This window comes from Manacus candei, unplaced genomic scaffold (assembly GCF_025592945.1).
Source record: "Manacus candei isolate 608988 ecotype Guabito, Panama unplaced genomic scaffold, ASM2559294v1 h1tg000626l, whole genome shotgun sequence".
NCBI lineage: Eukaryota > Metazoa > Chordata > Aves > Passeriformes > Pipridae > Manacus > Manacus candei.
In genome coordinates, this window is record NW_026138674.1 from 1 (window position 1) to 20,139 (window position 20,139).

At 64.3% G+C, this 20,139-nt stretch overlaps 1 protein-coding gene and 1 long non-coding RNA gene across 2 annotated transcripts; one reads left to right on the forward strand and one right to left on the reverse strand.

Annotated features, from left to right (window-relative positions):
* Positions 1-2,255: 2,255 nt before the first annotated feature.
* On the reverse strand, positions 2,256-19,464 carry LOC127466163 (lysine-specific demethylase 5C-like; the record flags this gene model as incomplete). Its single annotated transcript, XM_051776768.1, is given in 14 exon segments — positions 2,256-2,726; positions 3,401-3,586; positions 5,142-5,341; positions 6,107-6,164; positions 7,001-7,528; positions 8,669-8,803; positions 9,719-9,898; positions 10,435-10,573; positions 12,039-12,202; positions 12,205-12,528; positions 14,791-14,888; positions 17,766-17,788; positions 18,007-18,154; positions 19,340-19,464. Coding segments are annotated over 14 exon segments (2,317 nt in total), but the record flags the coding sequence as incomplete, so codon positions are not given.
* LOC127466165 (uncharacterized) lies at positions 12,781-13,530 on the forward strand. The gene is made up of 3 exons (XR_007902626.1): positions 12,781-12,885; positions 13,138-13,260; positions 13,446-13,530. It is a non-coding gene; the product is annotated as an uncharacterized LOC127466165 (long non-coding RNA).
* Positions 19,465-20,139: the final 675 nt, after the last annotated feature.

Here is a 20,139-nt window from a genome sequence, read left to right on the forward strand (position 1 = left end):
GGAGAGAAGGAGGGAATTTCCCTCAAAAAAAGCGAATTTTACCTCAGGGAGGGTTCTTCAGAAAAAGGAGGGATTTACCTCAAAAAGAGGTTTTTTTTGCCTCTGGAAAAGGGATATTTGTCTCGGAGGGGAAGTATCATCAAAAAATGATTTTTTTTTTCCTCACGGAAAGGGATATTTACCTCAAAAATTTACGTGTTTTCATCCAGAAAAAGGATTTGCCTCAAAGATGAGGGGGTGCTGTTCAAAGGAAAGTTTCCACATGGAAAGGGTATGTTTATCTCAAAAAAAAAGAGGGTTTACCTCAAAAAAGCAAGTTTTTATTAAAAAAAGGTTTCCCTCTCTAAAGGTTTCCCTTTCTCTAAAAAGAAAAGTTTTTAAAAGTGGGAAAAAAGGTTTTCTTAAAAAAAATAATTTTTTTCTCAAAAAACCAGAGTTCTTTTCCCTGGAAAAGGAATATTTCACCTCGGGGGGTAGAAATGTCCTCAAAAAAGGAGGTTTTACCTCAGGAAAAGGGACATTTCCTAAGAAAGAAGGAGGTTTCCCCTCAAAAAAGGGGGATTTTTGCCTCAAAAGAGGCGAGTTTTACCTCAGGAAAAGGGACATTTACCCCTGGGGAGGGGGGTTGTTCTCAAGAAAGAACACAATTATCCCTGGAAAAGGGATAATCACTCCAAAAAAAGAGGGTTTCTCTTAAAAAAAAACCCAGACGGTTTTGAGTTAAAAAAAAAAAAAAAGAGGGGGGGTAATTTTCCTTCGGAAAAGGGAGATTTACCTCATGAAAGGGCTTCTCAAAAAAAAGTTTTTCCTCCAAATGAAGGTTTTATACCCCAAAAAAGAGAGTTTTCCCTCAAAAAAAAAGGAGTTTTTCCTCAGGGAGGGGGAAGATTCCTCACAAAAGGACGATTACTTGTCCAAAAGGGATCTTGACTCCACGGAGGGAGGTTTTACATCAGGAAAAAGGATATTTTTTTACCTCAGGAAAGGTAAATTTTGCCTTACAAAGGGGGGTTTTACCTCAGGAAAGAGAAATTTTCACCTCGGGGAGGAGGATTTTACCTCAGAAAAGGGTTTTTTACCTCAGAAAATAAGAATTTTACCTCACAGAAGAGGGTTTTACCTCATGAAAGAGCATTTCGCGCTTCAGGAAACACATGTTTTACCTCGGGGGGAAGGTTTTACCTCAGAAAAGTGGATTCTTACCTCAGGAAAGGTAAATTTTACCTCACAGAAAAGGGTTTTACCTCAGGAAAGAGCATTTCTCCCCTCAGGGAAGGGTTTTTTACCTCAAAAAAGGTTTTTCTTCCCTCAGAAAAGTGGATTTTTTGCCACAGGAAAGAGGTGTTTTAGCCCGGGGGGAAGGTTTTACCTCAGGAAAGTGGATTTTTACCTCAGAAAATAAGTGTTTTACCTCAGGGAGGAAGGTTTTAAGGTTTTACCTCAGAAAAGTGGATTTTTAGCTCAGGAAAGTGGATTTTTTTACCTCAGAAAATAGGTGTTTTTACCTCAGGGGGGAAGGTTTTACCTCAGGAAAGTGGATTTTTATCTTGGGAAAGAGATGTTTTACTCCAGGGGGGAAGGGTTTAAGGTTTTACCTCAGAAAAGTGGATTTTTGCCACAGGAAAGGGGTGTTTTACCTCAGGGGAGGAAGTTTTTACCTCAGGAAAGTGGATTTTTACCTCAGGAATGGAGTGTTTTACCTCAGGGGGGAAGGTTTTAAGGTTTTTACCTCAGAAAAGTGGATTTTTCCTCAGGAAAGGGGTGTTTTACCCCAGGGGTAAAGCTTTTACCTCAGGAAAGTGGATTTTTACCTCAGAAAGGGGTGGTTTACCCCAGGGGAAAGGTTTTACCTCAGGAAAGCGGATTTTTCCCTCAGGAAAGGGGTGTTTCACCTCAGGGAGGAAGGTTTTAAGGTTTTACCCCACAAAAGTGGATTTTTACCTCAGGAAAGGTGTTTTACCTGGGAAAGGTTTTACCTCAGGAAAGTGGATTTTTACCTCAGGAAAGGGGTGTTTTACCCCAGGGGGGAAGGTTTTACCTCAGAAAAGTGGATTTTTCCCTCAGGAAAGTCAGATTTCCCCTCGCAGAAGAGGTTTTTCCCTCACAAAAGCGCTTTTCTCACCTCTCAAATTGTTTTTTTTTTCTCACCTCCCGAAGTGTTTTTTCCCTCAGGGCAGCAGAACGGACCCGCCCCCCTCCCCCCCCCCCCCCCCCCCCCCGGGAGTTCGGGACCCCACAAAAAACCCCCGACCCCCTTTAACCTCCAAAGTTTAATAATAATAAAAAAAATCATAATACAATAAAATAAGGCCCCCCCGCCCCCGCCCCGCTACAAAGAGCCCGAGACCTGTTAGTGTCAGCGAGGGGGGGGCAGGGGGGCCCCAGATCCGCCCCCCCCGCCCCCCACCCCCCAATCCTATAAAAAACCCGGTGCGGGGGGGGCTGGCCCTGTTGTGCTGGTTGGGGCCCCCCCTCCCCGCTCTGGGGGGACCCCCGGACCCCCCCCGTGTGTGGCCCCCACACCCCCCCCGGGGGCCTGAACGATACAAAAGAAACAACTCAATAATTACAACGCGGGGGGGGCGGGGAGGGGGGGAGCCCCCCCATCATTGGGGGGGGGGTGTCGGGGGGGCCCGGGGTGTCGGGGGGCCCGGCGTGGCCCCCCCAGTCCCTCCCCACCGGCGGCAGGAGCGTCCGTCCGAGCTGGGGGCTCCACGTCACGAGTCCTGGGGGGGGTACAGGGGACATGGTGGGGGGACACCCCAAAAACCCACAGGGAGCCCCTCTCATGGTCTGGGGACACCCCAAAAACCCACAGGGAGCCCCTCCCCTGGTTTGGGGACACCCCAAGAACCCCCGGGGAGCCCCTCCCCTGGTTTGGGGACACCCCAACACCCCACAGGGAGCCCCTCCCCTGGTTTGGGGACACCCCAAAACCCCACAGGGAGCCCCTCCCCTGGTTTGGGGACACCCCAAGAACCCCCGGGGAGCCCCTCCCCTGGTTTGGGGACACCCCAAAAACCCACAGAGAGCCCCTCCCCTGGTGAGCCTCTCCCCTGGTTTGGGGACACCCCAAAAACCCACAGGGAACCCCTCCTCTGGTTTGGGGGGACAGGTCTGTCCCTGTACCCCACAAACCCCGTTGCCCAATGGATACAGGGAACCCCCCTCCAACTCTCCTCCCTGCACCCCATCACCCCCCCCAGTAACCCTCTCCGTCCCCCAGTAACCCCCCATCACCCCAGAACCCTCCCAGTTCTCCTCCTGGGACCTGCCCCCCACCCACCAATAACCCCCCCCACCCCAAAATCCCCCGACACAACCCCCCTTAACCCACAAACTCTCTCTTGCCCCACAACTCCCCCAGACCCCCGTGACCTGCCCCGAGCCCCCCACTCACCCCCGGGGCCTGGGGGCCGGGTTGGGGGCTGTCCCGGGGGTCCCCCCCCTCGGGCCCCCGACTCCTCTTTGGCTCCAGCTCCTCCTTGGCCAGGGGGGGGAGGTCCCCCCGCTCCCCCCGGCGCTTCCGACGCCGCTCGGGGTCCCGGCCGCGGGCACGAGCCCCCCGGCGCTCCGCCTGCTCCAGCTGGGGGGGGACAGCACGTCAGGGACCCCAAATGGGACACGGCCCGTCAGGGACCCCAAATGGGACACGGCCCGTCAGGGACCCCAAAATGGGGGGACACAGCCCGCCAGGGACCCCCAAATGGGACACGGCCCGTCAGGGACCCCCCCAAATGGGACACAGCCCGTCAGGGACCCCAAATGGGGGGACACAGCCCGTCAGGGACCCCCCAAATGGGACACAGCCCGTCAGGGACCCCAAATGGGGGGGTCATAGACCATCAGGGACCCCCAAATGGGACACAGCCCGTCAGGGACCCCAAATGGGACACAGCCCATCAGGGACCCCAAATGGGACACAGCCCGTCAGGGACCCCCCAAATGGGACATGGTCCATCAGGGACCCCCCCAAATGGGATACACCCTGTGAGGGACCCCCCCAAATGGGACACAGCCCATCAGGGACCCCAAATGGGGGGACACAGCCCGCCAGGGACCCCCGAATGGGACACAGACCATCAGGGACCCCAAATGGGACACAGCCCGTCAGGGACCACCAAATAGGACACAGCCCATCAGGGACCCCCAAATGGGGGGTCACAGCCCATCAGGGAACCCAAATGGGAGGACACAGCCCATCAGGGACCCCCAAACGGGACACAGCCCGTCAGGGACCCTGAAATGGAACACAGCCCGTCAGGGACCCCCCCAAATGGGGGATCACAGCCCATCAGGGACCCCCAAATGGGACACACCCCGTGAGGGACCCCCCCAAATGGGATACACCCCGTGAGGGACCCCCAAATGGGACACAGCCCATCAGGGACCCCAAATGGGACACACAGCCCGTCAGGGACCCCCAAATGGGGGACACACACCCATGAGGGACCCCCAAATGGGACACACCCTCTGTGAGAGACCCCCAAATGGGACACACCCCATCAGGGACCCCCAAATGGCGGGTCACAGCCCATCAGGGACCCCTCAAATGTGACACCCCATCAGGGACCCCCCTTGGTGACACACCCCCCCTTGGTGACCCGGCGAGGTCTGAGGGGTTTGGGGTGGGCTCTGGGGCAGTTCTGGGGTTTGGGACTCCCCCGTACCCCGAGCAGGAGGCACCAAGGGTGGGGAGGGTCTGGGGGGCTCTGGGGGTCTCTGTGTCCATGGGGCGGGTTCGGGGGGTTCAGGGCTGAGTCTGGGGGGGTGTTTGGGGTTCAGGACCCCCCCGTACCCCGAGCAGGAGGCACCAAGGGTGGGGAGGGTCTGGGGGGCTCTGGGGGTCTCTGTGTCCATGGAGCGGGTTCAGGGCTGAGTCTGGGGGTCTCTGTGTCCATGGGGTGGGTTCGGGGGGTTCAGGGTTGAGTCTGGGGGGGCTCTGTGTCCATGGGGTGGGTTCAGGGCTGAGTCTGGGGGTCTCTGTGTCCATGGGGTGGGTTCAGGGATGAGTCTGGGGGTCTCTGTGTCCATGGGGTGGGTTCAGGGCTGAGTCTGGGGGTCTCTGTGTCCATGGGGTGGGTTCGGGGGGTTCAGGGCTGAGTCCAGGGGGCTGTTTGGGGTTCGGGCCCCCCCCGTACCTCGAGCAGCAGCCGGAAGAGGGGCAGGGGGGGTGGCCGGGTCGCCTGCAGCAGCCGCCAGATGCTCTGGGCCTCGTCCAGTGTCACCTCCAGCAGGTCCCCCTCCATCATCAGCTCCTCCAGCGGCCGCCGCGTCCCCTCGGCCAGTTCCAGCACCGGCCCCTGGAGCCGGGGCAGGGCCGCGCTCAGGGCCTCCAGCTCTGCGGGGACATCACAGGGACATTGGGGACACCGTGGGGACATTGGGGACACCACAGGGACATGGGGACAGCACAGGGACATGGCCAGTTCCAGCAGCCCCTGGAGCCGGGGCAGGGCCACGCTCAGGGCCTCCAGCTCTGCGGGGACATCACAGGGACATTGGGGACACTGTGGGGACATTGGGGACACCACAGGGACACCACAGGGACATGGGGACACCACAGGGACATGGGGACAGCACAGGGACATGGCCAGTTCCAGCAGCCCCTGGAGCCGGGGCAGGGTCACACACAGGGCCTCCAGCTCTGCGGGGACATCACAGGGACATTGGGGACACTGTGGGGACATTGGGGACACCACAGGGACATGGGGACAGCACAGGGACATGGCCAGTTCCAGCACCGGCCCCTGGAGCCGGGGCAGGGTCACACACAGGGCCTCCAGAGATCCAGAGGGTCCCTCAGCACCCCCCGGTTCACCAGGGATCCACCAGATCCCTCCTCACCCCCCTCACTCCCCTGGGATCCCATGGGAACCCCAGAGATCCAGAGGGTCCCTCAGCACCCTCCAGCTCACCAGGGATCCACCAGATCCCTCCTTCTCCCCCCTCACTCCCCCGGGATCCCCGGAGCCCCCCAGCCCTCCCTGGGCTCAGGGGGCTGCCCAGGGCCCGGGGGATCCCCCAAAGCCCCCCAGCCCTCCCTGGGCTCAGGGGGCTGCTCAGGGCCCAGGGGGATCCCCCAAAGCCCCCCAGCCCCACTCACCCGAGGGCAGGGGGCCGTTCTTCTCCGGGCTGGGGGCGTCCCCGTTCTCCACCGACACCTGGGGGGGGAGGGAGGTGTTGGGGGGGGAACTCGGTCTCCCCCAGCCCCAAAACCCACCCCAGGACCTTCCCCTGAGGGCCAAAACCTGCCCCACATCCCCTCCACCCCCCAGACCTCCCAAACCTTGGGGTGTTCCTTGCCCTGGGCCTTCCTCGGGGTTCCATCCCCATCATCCGTGCTGCAGGGCTACCAGTCACCCCAAACCCCCCAACCCCTCCCCAAACCTTGGTCTGCTCGTTGCCCCTGCTCTCCTGGAGTGCCCCATCCCCATCACCCCTGTGCAGGCGGTGCCTCAGGGCCACTGGTCACCCCAAACACCCCACACACCCCTCAGAGCACCCAGACCCCCTCAGAGCCCCCAAACTCCCCCCAAACCTTGGTCTGCTCGTTGCCCCTGCTCTCCCGGAGCGCTCCGTCCCCGCCGTCCCCGTGCAGGCGATGCCTCAGGGCCGCCACTCACCCCAAACCCCCTCAGAGCCCCCAACCCCCCCCCCAAGCCCCCCAAATACCCCCCAAACCCCCCCAAACCTTGGTCTGCTCGTTGCCCCTGCTCTCCCAGAGCGCTCCGTCCCCGCCGTCCCCGTGCAGGCGGTGCCTCAGGGCCGCCACTCACCCCAAACCCCCTCAGAGCCCCCAAACCCCCCCCAAACCCCCCAAGTACCCCCCAAGTACCCCCCAAACCTTGGTCTGCTCGTTGCCCCTGCTCTCCCGGAGCGCTCCGTCCCCGCCGTCCCCGTGCAGGCGATGCCTCAGGGCCGCCACTCACCCCAAACCCCCTCAGAGCCCCCAACCCCCCCCCCAAGCCCCCCAAATACCCCCCAAACCCCCCCAAACCTTGGTCTGCTCGTTGCCCCTGCTCTCCCGGAGCGCTCCGTCCCCGCCGTCCCCGTGCAGGCGATGCCTCAGGGCCGCCAGGCGCTCCAGGGGCGCGGCCACGTCGGGGGACGCCAGGAGCTGCCTGGCGCGGTCCTGCCAGGTGATGGCCCGCTCGGTGAGGCACTGCAGGGCCTCGCCCTCGGGCAGCCGCACCGGCAGCTTCTGCAGGGCCACCAGCAGCGCCAGGATGGTCTCGAGGCGCGGGCGCCGCGAGCGCTGGCACAGCGGGCACAGGAACTTGGCGTCCCACTCCCACCAGGCCGGCGACGGCTTCTGGGCGCCCAGGCGGGGCCAGGCCACGCAGGAGCCGTGGAACCAGTCCCGGCAGAGCTGGCACTGCAGCATGCCCGGCCCCGCCGGCTGCCCGCACACGCACGACGGGGGCCCCGGGCCCGGCAGCGGCGGGGCCGCCTTCTGAGAGTTGGCGTGGCGGAGCCGCAGCATCCCCTCCTTCTCCTTCTGCTCGCCCTCCTTGAACGCCACGATCTGGGGGGGCAGCGGGGACGGGGGGTGAGAGCCCAGCCCGAAATAAACACCAAAATCGGGGGGTGAGACCCCAGCCCAAAATAAACACCAAAATCGGGGGGAAAGGGATGTGAGCAGGGACAGGGGGGTGAGACCCCCCAACCCAAAATAAACACCTGGGTCTGGGGTGTTTATTTTGGGGGGAAAGGGATGTGAGTAGGGAAAGGGGGGTGGGACCCCCCAGCCCAAAATAAACACCTCGGTCTGGGGGGAACATGAGCAGGGACAAGGGATGAGCCCCCCACCCCCAAATAAACACCTCGGTCTGGGGTGTTTACTTTGGGGGGAAAGGGGGCAAAGGGATGTGAGCAGGGACAGAAAGGTGGGAGCCCCCAGCCCAAAATAAACACCTCGGTCTGGGGGGGAAAAGGAATGTCAGCAGGGATGGGGGGGTGGGAGCCCCCAGCCCAAAATAAACACCTCAATCTGGGGGGAGAGGGATGTGAGCAGGGATGGGGGGGTGGGAGCCCCCCAGCCCAAAATAAACACCTCGGTCTGGGGGGGAAAGGGATGTGAGTAGGGATGGGGGGGTTGGAGCCCCCAGCCCAAAATAAACACCTCGGTCTGGGGGGGAAAGGGATGTGAGCAGGGAAAAGGGGGGTGGGAGCCCTCACCCCAAAATAAACACCTCGGTCTGGGGGGGGAAAGGGATGTGAGCAGGGAAAAGGGGGGTGGGAGCCCTCACCCCAAAATAAACACCTCGGGCTGGGGGGGAAAGGGATGTGAGTAGGGATGGGGGGGTTGGAGCCCCCAGCCCAAAATAAACACCTCGGTCTGGGGGTGATGTGAGCAGGGACAGGGACTGGGGGGTGTGGGTGCCCCCCAACCCTTGAACACCCCGACCTGGGGGGGCTGGGAGTGTGAGAGGGGGGCACAGGGATGAGGGGGATGTGGGTACAAGATGGGGGAGGACAGGGGTGCCCCCCAACCCTTGAGAGCCACAACCTGGAGGGAATCAGGGACGGGAAAGGCGACGGGGACCGGGAGCCACATGACAGGAACGGGGGGATGTGGGTCCCCCCCACCCCAAAAAACCCCTGACCCCCCCGATGTGGGGGGTGGGAGGCAGGGAGGGGAGGGGTCCCGGGTGCCCCCCCTCACCACGGCGCCGGGGTCCCGCAGGTCCTGTGCCGACAGCCCCAGGCTCTCGGCGTCCAGCCGGTACAGCCCCGGCTCCTGCCGCCACTTGAGCCGCTTGCTGCTGTCCGAGCCCGCGTCGGCGCAGGGGCACAGCACCTGGGGGGGGAAACAGGGGGGTCAGAGCCCCAGAACCCGGCCAAGCACAGCCCCATTCCACCAGCTCACCCCAAAAACCACCCCAAATCTCCTCCTGGCTCCACAAAGACACCCTGAAACCCCAGGGGGGTCAGAGCCCCAAAACCCGGCCAAGCACGGCCCCACTCCACCAGCTCACCCCAAAAATCCACCCAAACCCTCCCACTTCCACTAAACCAGCCCAAAGTTTCTCCAAATCCCCTTCCAACTCCACCAACCCACCCCAAAACCCCCCAGCCACAGCCCCATTCCATCAACTCACCCCAAACACCCACCCCAAATCTCCTCCTGGCTCCACAAACACACCCCGAAACCCCCCAGCCACAGCCCTGTTCCACCAACCCACCCCAAACCCCTCCCAGCTCCACAAACACACCCCAAAACCCACCTAAACCCTCCCAGTTCCACAAACACACCCCAAACACCCCCAAACCCTCCCAGTTCCACCAACCCACCCCAAAAACCCACCCCAGTCCCCTCCCAGCTCCACAAACACACCCTAAAACCCACCCAAACCCTCCCAGAGCCCCCTAATCCCTCTCCCAGTTCCACTAAACCAGCCCAAAGTTTCTCCAAATCCCCTTCCAACTCCACCAACCCACCCCAAAACCCACCCAAATCCCCTCCCAGCTCCACAAACACACCCCAAACCCCCCTAATCCCCCTCCCCAAACCCCTAAACCAACCCAAAGTCCCCCCAAATCCCCTCCCAGCTCCACAAACACACCCTAAAACCCACACAAACCCACCCAAACCCCCCTAATCCCCCTCCCAGTTCCACTAAACCAGCCCAAAGTCCCCCCAAATCCCCTTCCAGTTCCACCAACCCACCCCAAAAACCCACCCAAATCCCCCCCAGCTCCCCCCCGTGCCCACCTCGAGCAGGGTGTAGCAGGAGTTTTTCTTGAGGAAGGTTCTGGAAGCCTTGTCCCGCCAGGAATGGGCCGTCCCCACCTGCACCTCGAGCTGCCTCAGCTCCTCCAGCCGCACCGGCAGGTCCCGGCCCACGGCCACCAACCCCTCCAGGTCATCCAGGCACGGGTAGTGGTCCCCGTTCTGGGGGCACAGGGGGGTCAGGGGGGGTCTGGGGGGGCCCAGGGCCACCAACCCCTCCAGGTCATCCAGGCACGGGTAGTGGTCCCCGTTCTGGGGGCACAGGGGGGTCAGGGGGGGTCTGGGGGGGATTTGGGGGGCCCACGGCCACCAGCCCCTCCAGGTCATCCTAGGGAGGTTTTAGGGGTGGGACTGAGGGGGGCTCTTATAGGTACCCCCAGGGCAGCCACCAAGGGGCTTTGGGGGGTGTTTCGTGAAGGTTTGGGGAGGTTTTAGGGGTGGGATTGGGGGGTGGTTTGTGGGGACCCCCAAGGCAGTTACTGAAGGGCTTTGGGGGGTGTTTTGTGAAGGTTTAGGGAAATTTTAGGTGTGGGATTGGGGGGGCTCTTGTGGAGACCCCCAGGGCAGCTGCTGGGTGGCTTTGGGGGGCGGTTTTTGAAGGTTTGGGGAGGTTTTAGGGGTGGGATTGGGGGGTGGTTTGTGGGGAGCCCCAGGGCAGCCACTGAGGGGTCTGGGGGGTCTCAGGGGGTCTCCCCCACCTGGATCTCCTCGACGTCGGCGATCCAGGCCCGGGCCTTGCCCAGGGCCTCCTTCAGGGCCTGGATGTTGGGCAGCAGGGCCGGGATGTTCTCGGCCTCCTTGATGATGGCGGCCAGCGTGGCCGGGGGGTGCTTCTGCCTGCGGGGGGGCTCGGCTCAGGGACCCCCGGGACACCCCAGGGACCCCCAAACCCAGGGACACCCCAGGGACCCCCCAAACCCAGGGATACACCCAGGGACACCCCCAGGGACCCCCAAACCCAGGGATACACCCAGGGACACCCTCAGGGACCCCCCAAACCCAGGGATACCCCCAGGGACACCCCCAGGGACCCCCAAACCCAGGGACACCCCCAGGGACACCCCCAAACCCAGGGATACACCCAGGGACACCCCCAGGGACCCCCAAACCCAGGGACACCCCCAGGGACACCCCCAAACCCAGGGATACACCCAGGGACACCCCAGGGACCCCCCAAACCCAGGGATACCCCAGGGACCCCCCCTGAGAACCAGCCCCTTTATTTCCCCCCAAGATGTCCCCCCCAGCCCCTTTATCCCCCCAAGACACCCCCCAGCCCCTTTATGCCCCCCATCCACCCCTCAGCCCCTTTATCCCCCCAAGATGTCCCCCCAGCCCCTTTATTCTTCCGAGACACCCCCCAGCCCCTTTATCCCCCTGAAACACTCCCCCAGCCCCTTTATTCCCCCCAAAACTGCCCCCCAGCCCCTTTATCCCCCCGAGACACCCCCCAGCCCCTTTACCCCCCCAAGACACCCCCCAGCCCCTTTATCCCCCCAAAACTGCCCCCCCAGCCCCTTTATTTCCCCCTAAGACACCCCCAGCCCCTTTATTTCCCCCCAAGATGTCCCCCCAGCCCCTTATGCTCCCAAAACTGCCCCCCCAGCCCCTTTATCCCCCTGAGACACCCCAGCCCTTTATCCTGCCAGCCCCAAGATGCCCCCCCAGCCCCTTATTGCCCCAAAACTGCTCCCCCAGCCCCTTTATCCCCCCAAGATGCCCCCCAGCCCCTTTATCCCCCCAGCCCCATTATCCCCCCAAGATGTCCCCCCAGCCCCTTTATCCCCCTGAGACACCCCCCAGCCCCTTTATTTCCCCCCAAGATGCCCCCCCAACCCCTTTATCCCCCCGAGATACCCCCCAGCCCCTTTATCCCCCTGAAACACTCCCCCAGCCCCTTTATCACCCCAAAACTGCCCCCCTAGCCCCTTTATCCCCCTGAAACACTCCCCCAGCCCCTTTATACCCCCAAGACACCCCTCAGCCCCTTTATCCCCCCCAAGACACCCCCCAGCCCCTTTATACCCCCAAGACACTCCCCCAGCCCCTTTATCCCCCTGAGACACCCCCCAGCCCCTTTATTTCCCCCCAAGACACCCCCCAGCCCCTTTATCCCCCCAAGATGCCCCCCAGCCCCTTTATTCCCCCCAAGACACCCCCCAGCCCCATTATCCCCCCCAAAGGTGCTCCCCAGCCCCTTTATCCCCCCAAGATGTCCCCCAGCCCCTTTATTTCCCCCCGATCCACCCCCCAGCCCCTTTACCCCCCCCCATCCACCCCCCCGTGCCCCCCCCGTGCCCACCTGGCCTCGAGGCACATCTGGGCCTTCTCCTCCCAGCGCTGGGCGATGGTCAGCAGCTCCTGCAGCTCGGCCATGGCCACGTCCACGGCGGGGCTGGGGGCCACGGTCCTGCCCGCCTGGATGAGCCCCCTCATGACGGGCAGGGGCACGCGGGGCGCGGGGGCTGGCGCAGCGTGGCCGTCACCTCCTCCAGCCAGGCCGCCTGGGCCAGCTGGCGCTGCAGCCGCCGGCCCTCGGGCACCTCCACGCCCAGCCGGGACCCCCGGGCCAGCAGGTCCCGCAGGGCACCCGCCCCCGGCGAGGGCACGGCCAGGGCGGCCTGGGCCTCCAGCTGGAATGATTCCACCCGATCCAGGAGGGCCTGGAATAGAGGGGATGGGGTCAGGGACACCTCAGGGACATCCCTGGGACACCTCAGGGACATCCCTGGGACACCTCAGGGACAGCCCTGGGCCTCCAGCTGGAATGATTCCACCCGCTCCAGGAGGGCCTGGAATAGAGGGGATGGGGTCAGGGACAGCCCTTGGGGGGTCAGGGACAGTCCTGGGACACCTCAGGGACACCCCTGGGCCTCCAGCTGGAATGATTCCACCCGCTCCAGGAGGGCCTGGAACAGAGGGGATGGGGTCAGGGACAGCCCTTGGGGGTCAGGGACAGTCAGGGACACCCCTGGGCCTCCAGCTGGAATGATTCCACCCGCTCCAGGAGGGCCTGGAATAGAGGGGATGGGGTCAGGGACACCTCAGGGACATCCCTGGGACACCTCAGGGACAGCCCTGGGCCTCCAGCTGGAATGATTCCACCCGATCCAGGAGGGCCTGGAACAGAGGGGATGGGGTCAGGGACAGTCCTTGGGGGTCAGGGACACCCCTGGGACACCTCAGGGACAGCCCTGGGCCTCCAGCTGGAACGACTCCACCCGATCCAGGAGAGCCTGGAATGAGGGGACAGGGTCAGGGACAGTCCTTGGGGGTCAGGGACAGTCCTCGGGGGTCAGGGACAGTCCTTGGGGGTCAGGGACACCCCTGGGACACCTCAGGGACACCCCTGGGCCTCCAGCTGGAATGATTCCACCCGCTCCAGGAGGGGCCTGGAACAGAGGGGATGGGGTCAGGGACAGTCCTTGGGGGTCAGGGACAGTCCTTGGGGGTCAGGGACACCCCTGGGCCTCCAGCTGGAACGACTCCACTCGATCCAGGAGAGCCTGGAATGAGGGCACAGGGTCAGGGACAGCCCTTGGGGGTCAGGGACAGTCAGGGACACCTCAGGGACACCCCTGGGCCTCCAGCTGGAACGACTCCACTTGCTCCAGGAGGGCCTGGAATGAGGGAATGGGGTCAGGGACACCCCTGGGACACCCCTGGAATGATTCCACCCGCTCCAGGAGGGCCTGGAATGAGGGGACAGGGTCAGGGACAGTCCTGGGACATCCCTGGGACACCCCTGGGCCTCCAGCTGGAACGACTCTACTCGCTCCAGGAGGGCCTGGAATGAGGGAATGGGGTCAGGGACAGTCAGGGACAGCCCTAGGACACCCCGGGGACACCTCAGGGACACCCCTAGAACACCTCCACCTGCTCCAGCAGCGCCTGGAAGGAGGGGACAGGGTCAGGGACAACCCTGGGACACCCCTCTGGGTTAGGGACACCTCTGGGACACCCCTCTGGGGTCAGGGACATCTTAGACACACCCCTGGGACACCCCAGGGGCATCTTGGGGACACTGGTTCATCTGCTCCGGGGGCAGGAAGAGCCCCAGGAACAGCCCAGGGACCCCCCAGAGTGGTGTGGGACCCCCTGGGATGGGGAGGGACCCCCCCAGGACACTGTGAGACCCCCCCCCCGGACACCGTGAGACCCCCCCTGTGCCCTCACCCACCTGCACGTCCCTGATCTGGTGCATGACACAGGGCAGTGACCCCCAGGACACTGTGACCCCCAGGACACTGTGTGACCCCCCAGGACACTGTGACCCCCCCCAGGACACTGTGTGACCCCCCAGGACACTGTGACCCCCTCAGGACACTGTGTGACCCCCCCCAGGACACTGTGTGACCCCCCCCAGGACACTGTGTGACCCCCCCTGTGACCCCCTCCCCACCTGCACGTCCCCGATCTGGTGCATGACACAGGGCAGTGACCCCCAGGACACTGTGTGACCCCCCCCCCCCAGGACACTGTGACCCCCCCAGGACACCGTGAGACCTCCCCTGTGCCCTCACCCACCTGCACGTCCCTGATCTGGTGCATGACACAGGGCAGTGACCCCCAGGACACTGTGTGACCCCCCCCCCTCAGGACACTGTGACCCCCCCAGGACACTGTGTGACCCCCCAGGACACTGTGACCCCCTCAGGACACTGTGTGACCCCCCCCGGACACTATGTGACCCCCCCAGGACACTGTGTGACCCCCCCAGGACACTGTGTGACCCCCCCCTGTGACCCCCTCCCCACCTGCACGTCCCCGATCTGGTGCATGACACAGGGCAGTGACCCCCAGGACACTGTGACCCCCAGGACACTGTGTGACCCCCCAGGACACTGTGACCCCCCCAGGACACTGTGTGACCCCCCAGGACACTGTGACCCCCTCAGGACACTGTGTGACCCCCCCTGTGACCCTCTCCCCACCTGCACGTCCCCGATCTGGTGCATGACACAGGGCAGTGACCCCCAGGACACTGTGTGACCCCCAGGGACACTGTGACCCCCCAGGACACTGTGACCCCCCCAGGACCCCCCCAGTCCCACCTGCACGTCCCCGATCTGGTGCATGACACAGGGCAGTTGGTTCATCTGCTCCAGGAACGCCCGCAGCTCCTCCACCGTCAGCGCCGCGGCCGGGGACCCTGCGGGGGACAGCGGTGAGGGGACATGGGGGGGGACCCTGCGGGGGGACAGCGGTGAGGGGACATGGGGGGGACAGCACTGAGGGGACATGGGGGGACCCTGCGGGGGGACAGCGGTGAGGGGACATGGGGGGGACAGCACTGAGGGGACACGGGGGGGACCCTGTGGGGGACAGCGGTGACAGGGGGGGACAGCACTGAGGGGACATGGGGGGACCCTGCGGGGGGACAGCGGTGAGGGGACATGGGGGGGGACACGGGGGGGGACCCTGCGAGGGGACAGCGGTCAGGGGACAGCGGTGACATGGGGGGGACACGGGGAGGACCCTGAGGGGGACAGCGGTCAGGGGACATGGGGGGGGGACCCTGAGGGGGACAGCGGTGACGGAGGGGACATAGGGGGGGACCCTGAGGGGGACAGCGGTGACGGGGGGGACATAGGGGGAGACCCTGAGGGGGACAGCGGTGACGGGGGGGACATAGGGGGGGACCCTGAGGGGGACAGCGGTGACGGGGGGGACATAGGGGGGGGACAGCGGGGATGTGGGGGGGACCCTGCGGGGAGACACGGGGGGGACCCTGCGGGGGGACAGCACTGAGGAGACAGCGGGGACATGGGGGGGACAGCACTGGGGGGACAGTGGGGACATGGGGGGACACGGGTGGGGACCCTGTGGGGGGACAGTGGTGATGGGGCAGCACTGAGGGGACAGCACTGAGGGGACATGGGGGGGACATGGAGGGGACACGGGGGGGGATCCTGGGGGGGGACAGTGGTCAGGGGACAGCACTGAGGGGACAGCAGGGACATGGGGGACACACACAGGGGACAGCGGGGACATGGGGAGACAGCAGTGAGGGGACAGTGGGGGACACGGGGGGACAGCACTGGGGAGACAGTGGGGACATGGGGGGGACACACAGGGGACAGCAGGGACACAGGGGGACACACAGGGGACAGCAGGGACACAGGGGGACAGTGGGGACATGGGGGGGACACACAGGGGACAGCAGGGACACAGGGGGACAGTGGGGACATGGGGGGGACACACAGGGGACAGCAGGGACACAGGGGGACAGTGGGGACATGGGGGGGACACACAGGGGACAGCAGGGACACAGGGGGACAGTGGGGACACGGGGGGACAGTGGGGACACGGGGGGACAGTGGGGACACGGGGGGGACACACAGGGGGGGACAGGGCACTGAGGGGACAGTGGGGACACGGGGGGGACACAAGAGGGACACGGCAGTGAGGGGACAGCGGGGCCATGGGGGGCCATGGGGGGGGAGGGGTTCCCAGAGGACGGGATGGGGACATGGGGGTGGGGCAGGGGGACATCGGTGATGGAACAGGGACAGGGGAGGGATGGGACGGGAGGGAGGGACATGGTAGGGGGGGCAGGATCCAGGGGGACAGGACAGGGACACGGGGGGGTGCAGGGACAGGACAGGGACAGGACAGGGACACAGGGGTGTCTGTGGGGACAGGGCAGGGACAGGACAGGGACACAGGGGTGTCTGTAGGGACAGGGCAGGGACACAGGGGTGTGCAGGGACAGGACAGGGACACGGGGTGTGCAGGGGGACAGGGACATGAGGGTGTCTGTGGGGACAGGGCAGGGACAGAACAGGGACACAGGGGTGTCTGTGGGGACAGGGCAGGGACAGGACAGGGACACGGGGGGTGCAGGGACAGGACAGGGACACAGGGGTGTCCAGGGACAGGACGGGAACAGAACAGGGACACAGGGGTGTCTGTAGGGACAGGACAGGGACACAGGGGGGTGCAGGGGGACAGGACAGGACAGGGACAGAGGGGCGTCCAGGGGGACAGGACAGGGACACAGGGGTGTCCAGGAATAGAACAGGGACACAGGGGGTGCAGGGACAGAACAGGGACACAGGGGGGTGCAGGGGGACAGGACAGGGACACAGGGGGTGCAGGGACAGGACAGGGACACAGGGGTGTCTGTGGGGACAGGACAGGGACACAGGGGGGTGCAGGGACAGGACAGGGACACAGGGGTGTCCAGGGACAGGACAGGGACACAGGGGGCTGCAGGGACAGGACAGGGACACAGGGGTGTCCAGGGACAGGACAGGAACAGAACAGGGACACAGGGGTGTCTGTAGGGACAGAACAGGGACACAGGGGGGTGCAGGGACAGGACAGGGACACAGGGGGGTGCAGAATCCATGGGGACAGGACAGGGACACGGGGAAGCACAGGAGAGACACGAGACTCTCGCTGGCTGGAGCTGCCAGGAGAGATCCAGAGGGAACAGGAACCTGGCCAGGGACACAGCACAGGGAGGGCTGGGGACACTCTGGGGACCCCAGGGATGGGGTGGGGACACTGTGGTGCCCCTGGGGGGGACACTCAACTGTCCTGGGAGCTGATGATCCCCTGGGGACAGAGCAGGGACATGGTGGGGAGTCCAGGACAGAGCAGGGAAGGCTGGGGACGGGGTGGGGACACTGTGGGGACCCTGAGACAGGGCAGGGATGGGGTGGGGACACTGTGGGGACCCAGGGACACACTGGTGACACCGTGGGGACACTCACCCTGTCTCCTGGGAGCTGATGAGCCCCAGGGCCAGGACAGGCTGGTGACACTGTGGTGACACTGTGGGGACCCTGGGACAGGGCAGGGATGGGGTGGGGACACTGTGGGGACCCAGGGACACACTGGTGACACTGTGGGACATCACCCTGTCTCCTGGGAGCTGATGAGCCCCAGGGGTGGGACAGGAAGGGCAGGGACAGGCTGGTGACACTGTGGGACATCACCCTGTCTCCTGGGAGCTGATGAGCCCCAGGGCCAGGACAGGGAAGGAGGGGACAGGCTGGTGACACTGTGGGGACCCTGGGACAGGGCAGAGATGGGGTGGGGACACTGTGGGGACCCCAGGGACACACTGGTGACACTGTGGGACACTCACCCTGTCTCCCGGGAGCTGATGAGCCCCAGGGCCAGGACAGGGAAGGAGGGGACAGGCTGGTGACACTGTGGGGACACTCACCCTGTCTCCTGGGAGCTGATGAGCCCCAGGGGTGGGACAGGAAGGGCAGGGACACACTGGTGGCACTGTGGTGACAGTGGGGGACACTCACCCAGTCTCCTGGGAGCTGATGAGCCCCAGGGCCTCGGAGACGCAGCGCTCGGCCTGGCCCAGGCAGCCCTTGAGCCGGTGCAGCAGCTCGTTCTCGGGGAACTTCCGCTCCCGAGCCTCCGACTCCAGAGCCCGCAGCTCCTCCAGGGCTGCAAGGGATGGGCACTGAGACCCCCCTGGGACCCCCAAACACCCACAGAGACCCCCCAAATACCCACAGAGACCCCCCCAGCTCCTCCAGGGCTGCAGGGACCAAAGGGGGGGTACTGAGACCCCCAAATACTCCCCAAACACCCACAGAGACCCCCCAGCTCCTCCAGGGCTGCAGGGACACAGGGGGGCACTGAGACCCTCCTGGGACCCCCAAACACCCACAGAGACCCCCCCAAATACCCACAGAGACCCCCCAGCTCCTCCAGGGCTGCAGGGACACAGGGGGGCACTGAGACCCCCAAACACCCCCCAAACACCCACAGAGACCCCCCCAAATACCCACAGAGAGCCCCCCAGCTCCTCCAGGGCTGCAGGGACACAGGGGGGCACTGAGACCCCCAAACAGCCACAGAGACCCCCCAAACCTGTTCCAGGACCCTCCCAGATACCCCAAAGCCCCTTCCCAGGCCCTCCAGGACCCCCCCCCAGGACCCCCTAAAGCCCCAAAGCTCCCTTCCAGGCCCTCCAGGATCCCCCTAACCTGCTCCAGGACCCTCCCAGACCTTTTAGGCCCCTCCAAAGCCCCCTCCCAGGCCCTTTAGGTCCTTCCAGGACCCCCCTAACCTGCTCCAGGACCCTCCCAGAGCCCCCAAGCCCCCTCCCAGGCCCTTTAGTCCCCCCAAACCTGCTCCAGGACCCTCCCAGGCCCTCCAGATCACCCCAAACCCCTTCTCAGGCCCTTTAGACCCCCCCAGGACCCCCCAAACCTGCTCCAGGACCCTCCCAGACCCCCCCAAGCCCCCTCCTAGGCCCTTTAGCCCCCCCCAAACCCCCTCCCAGGCCCTTTAGTCCCCCCCAAACCTGCTCCAGGACCCTCCCAGACCCCCCCAAGCCCCCTCCTAGGCCCTTTAGTCCCCACAAAACCTGCTCCAGGACCCTCCAGATCCCCCCCAAGCCCCCTCCCAGGCCCTCCAGACCCCCCCAAGCCCCTTCCTAGGCCCTTTAGTCCCCCCCAAACCTGCTCCAGGACCCTCCCAGGCCCTCCAGATCCCCCCCAAACCCCTTCCCAGGCCCTTTAGTCCCCCCCAAACCTGCTCCAGGCCCCCCCAAACCTGCTCCAGGACCCCCCTAAACCCCCCAAACCCCCCCCTGAGCCCCCCCAGGCCCCCCCCCAGACTCACTGCGCTTGCGGCCGTCCTCCAGCTCGAGGGCCACGCGCACCTTGTTGGCCCAGGTGTCGAAGGACTCCGCCCGCACCTTCAGCTTGTGCAGCATGGCCGGCAGCTCGTCCAGCGTGTAGCGGTACCTGGGGGGCACCGGGGGGGGCACCGGGGGGGGTCACCAGGGGGCACCGGGGGGGCAGGACCCCCCACGGGCATCGGGGTGTCCATAGCAGGGCGTGGGGAGGGGGTTTTGGGGCTTTAGGGGGTCTGGGGGGGGCCTGGAGGGCTCAGGAAGGGGCTTTGGGGGGATCTGGAGGGCCTGGGAGGGGCCTTTGAGGGGTCTGGGAGGGTCCTGGACTAAGTTTGAGGGGGCCTGTGGGGCCTGGGAGGGGCCTTTGAGGGGTCTGGGAGGGTCCTGGAGAAGGTTTGGGGGGGCCTGGGGGGGCCTGGGAGGGGGCTTGGGGGGATCTGGAGGGCCTGGGAGGGGCCTTTGAGGGGTCTGGGGGGGTCCTGAAGCAAGTTTGGGGGGTCCTGAAGGGGTCTAAAGGACCTGGGAGGGGGCTTTGAGGGGTCTGGGAGGGTCCTGGATTAAGTTTGGGGGGGCCTGGAGGGCCCAGGAGGGGGCTTGGGGGGGATCTGAAGGGCCTGGGAGGGGCCTTTGAGGGGTCTGGGGGGGTCCTGGAGAAGGTTTGGGGGGTCCTGGGGGGACCTGGAGGGGTCCTGGAGCAGGTCTGGGGTGTCCTGGGGGGGCCTAAAGGGCCTGGAAGGGGGTTTGGGGGACTCTGGAGGGCCTGGGAGAGGGACTGGGGGGCTCTGGG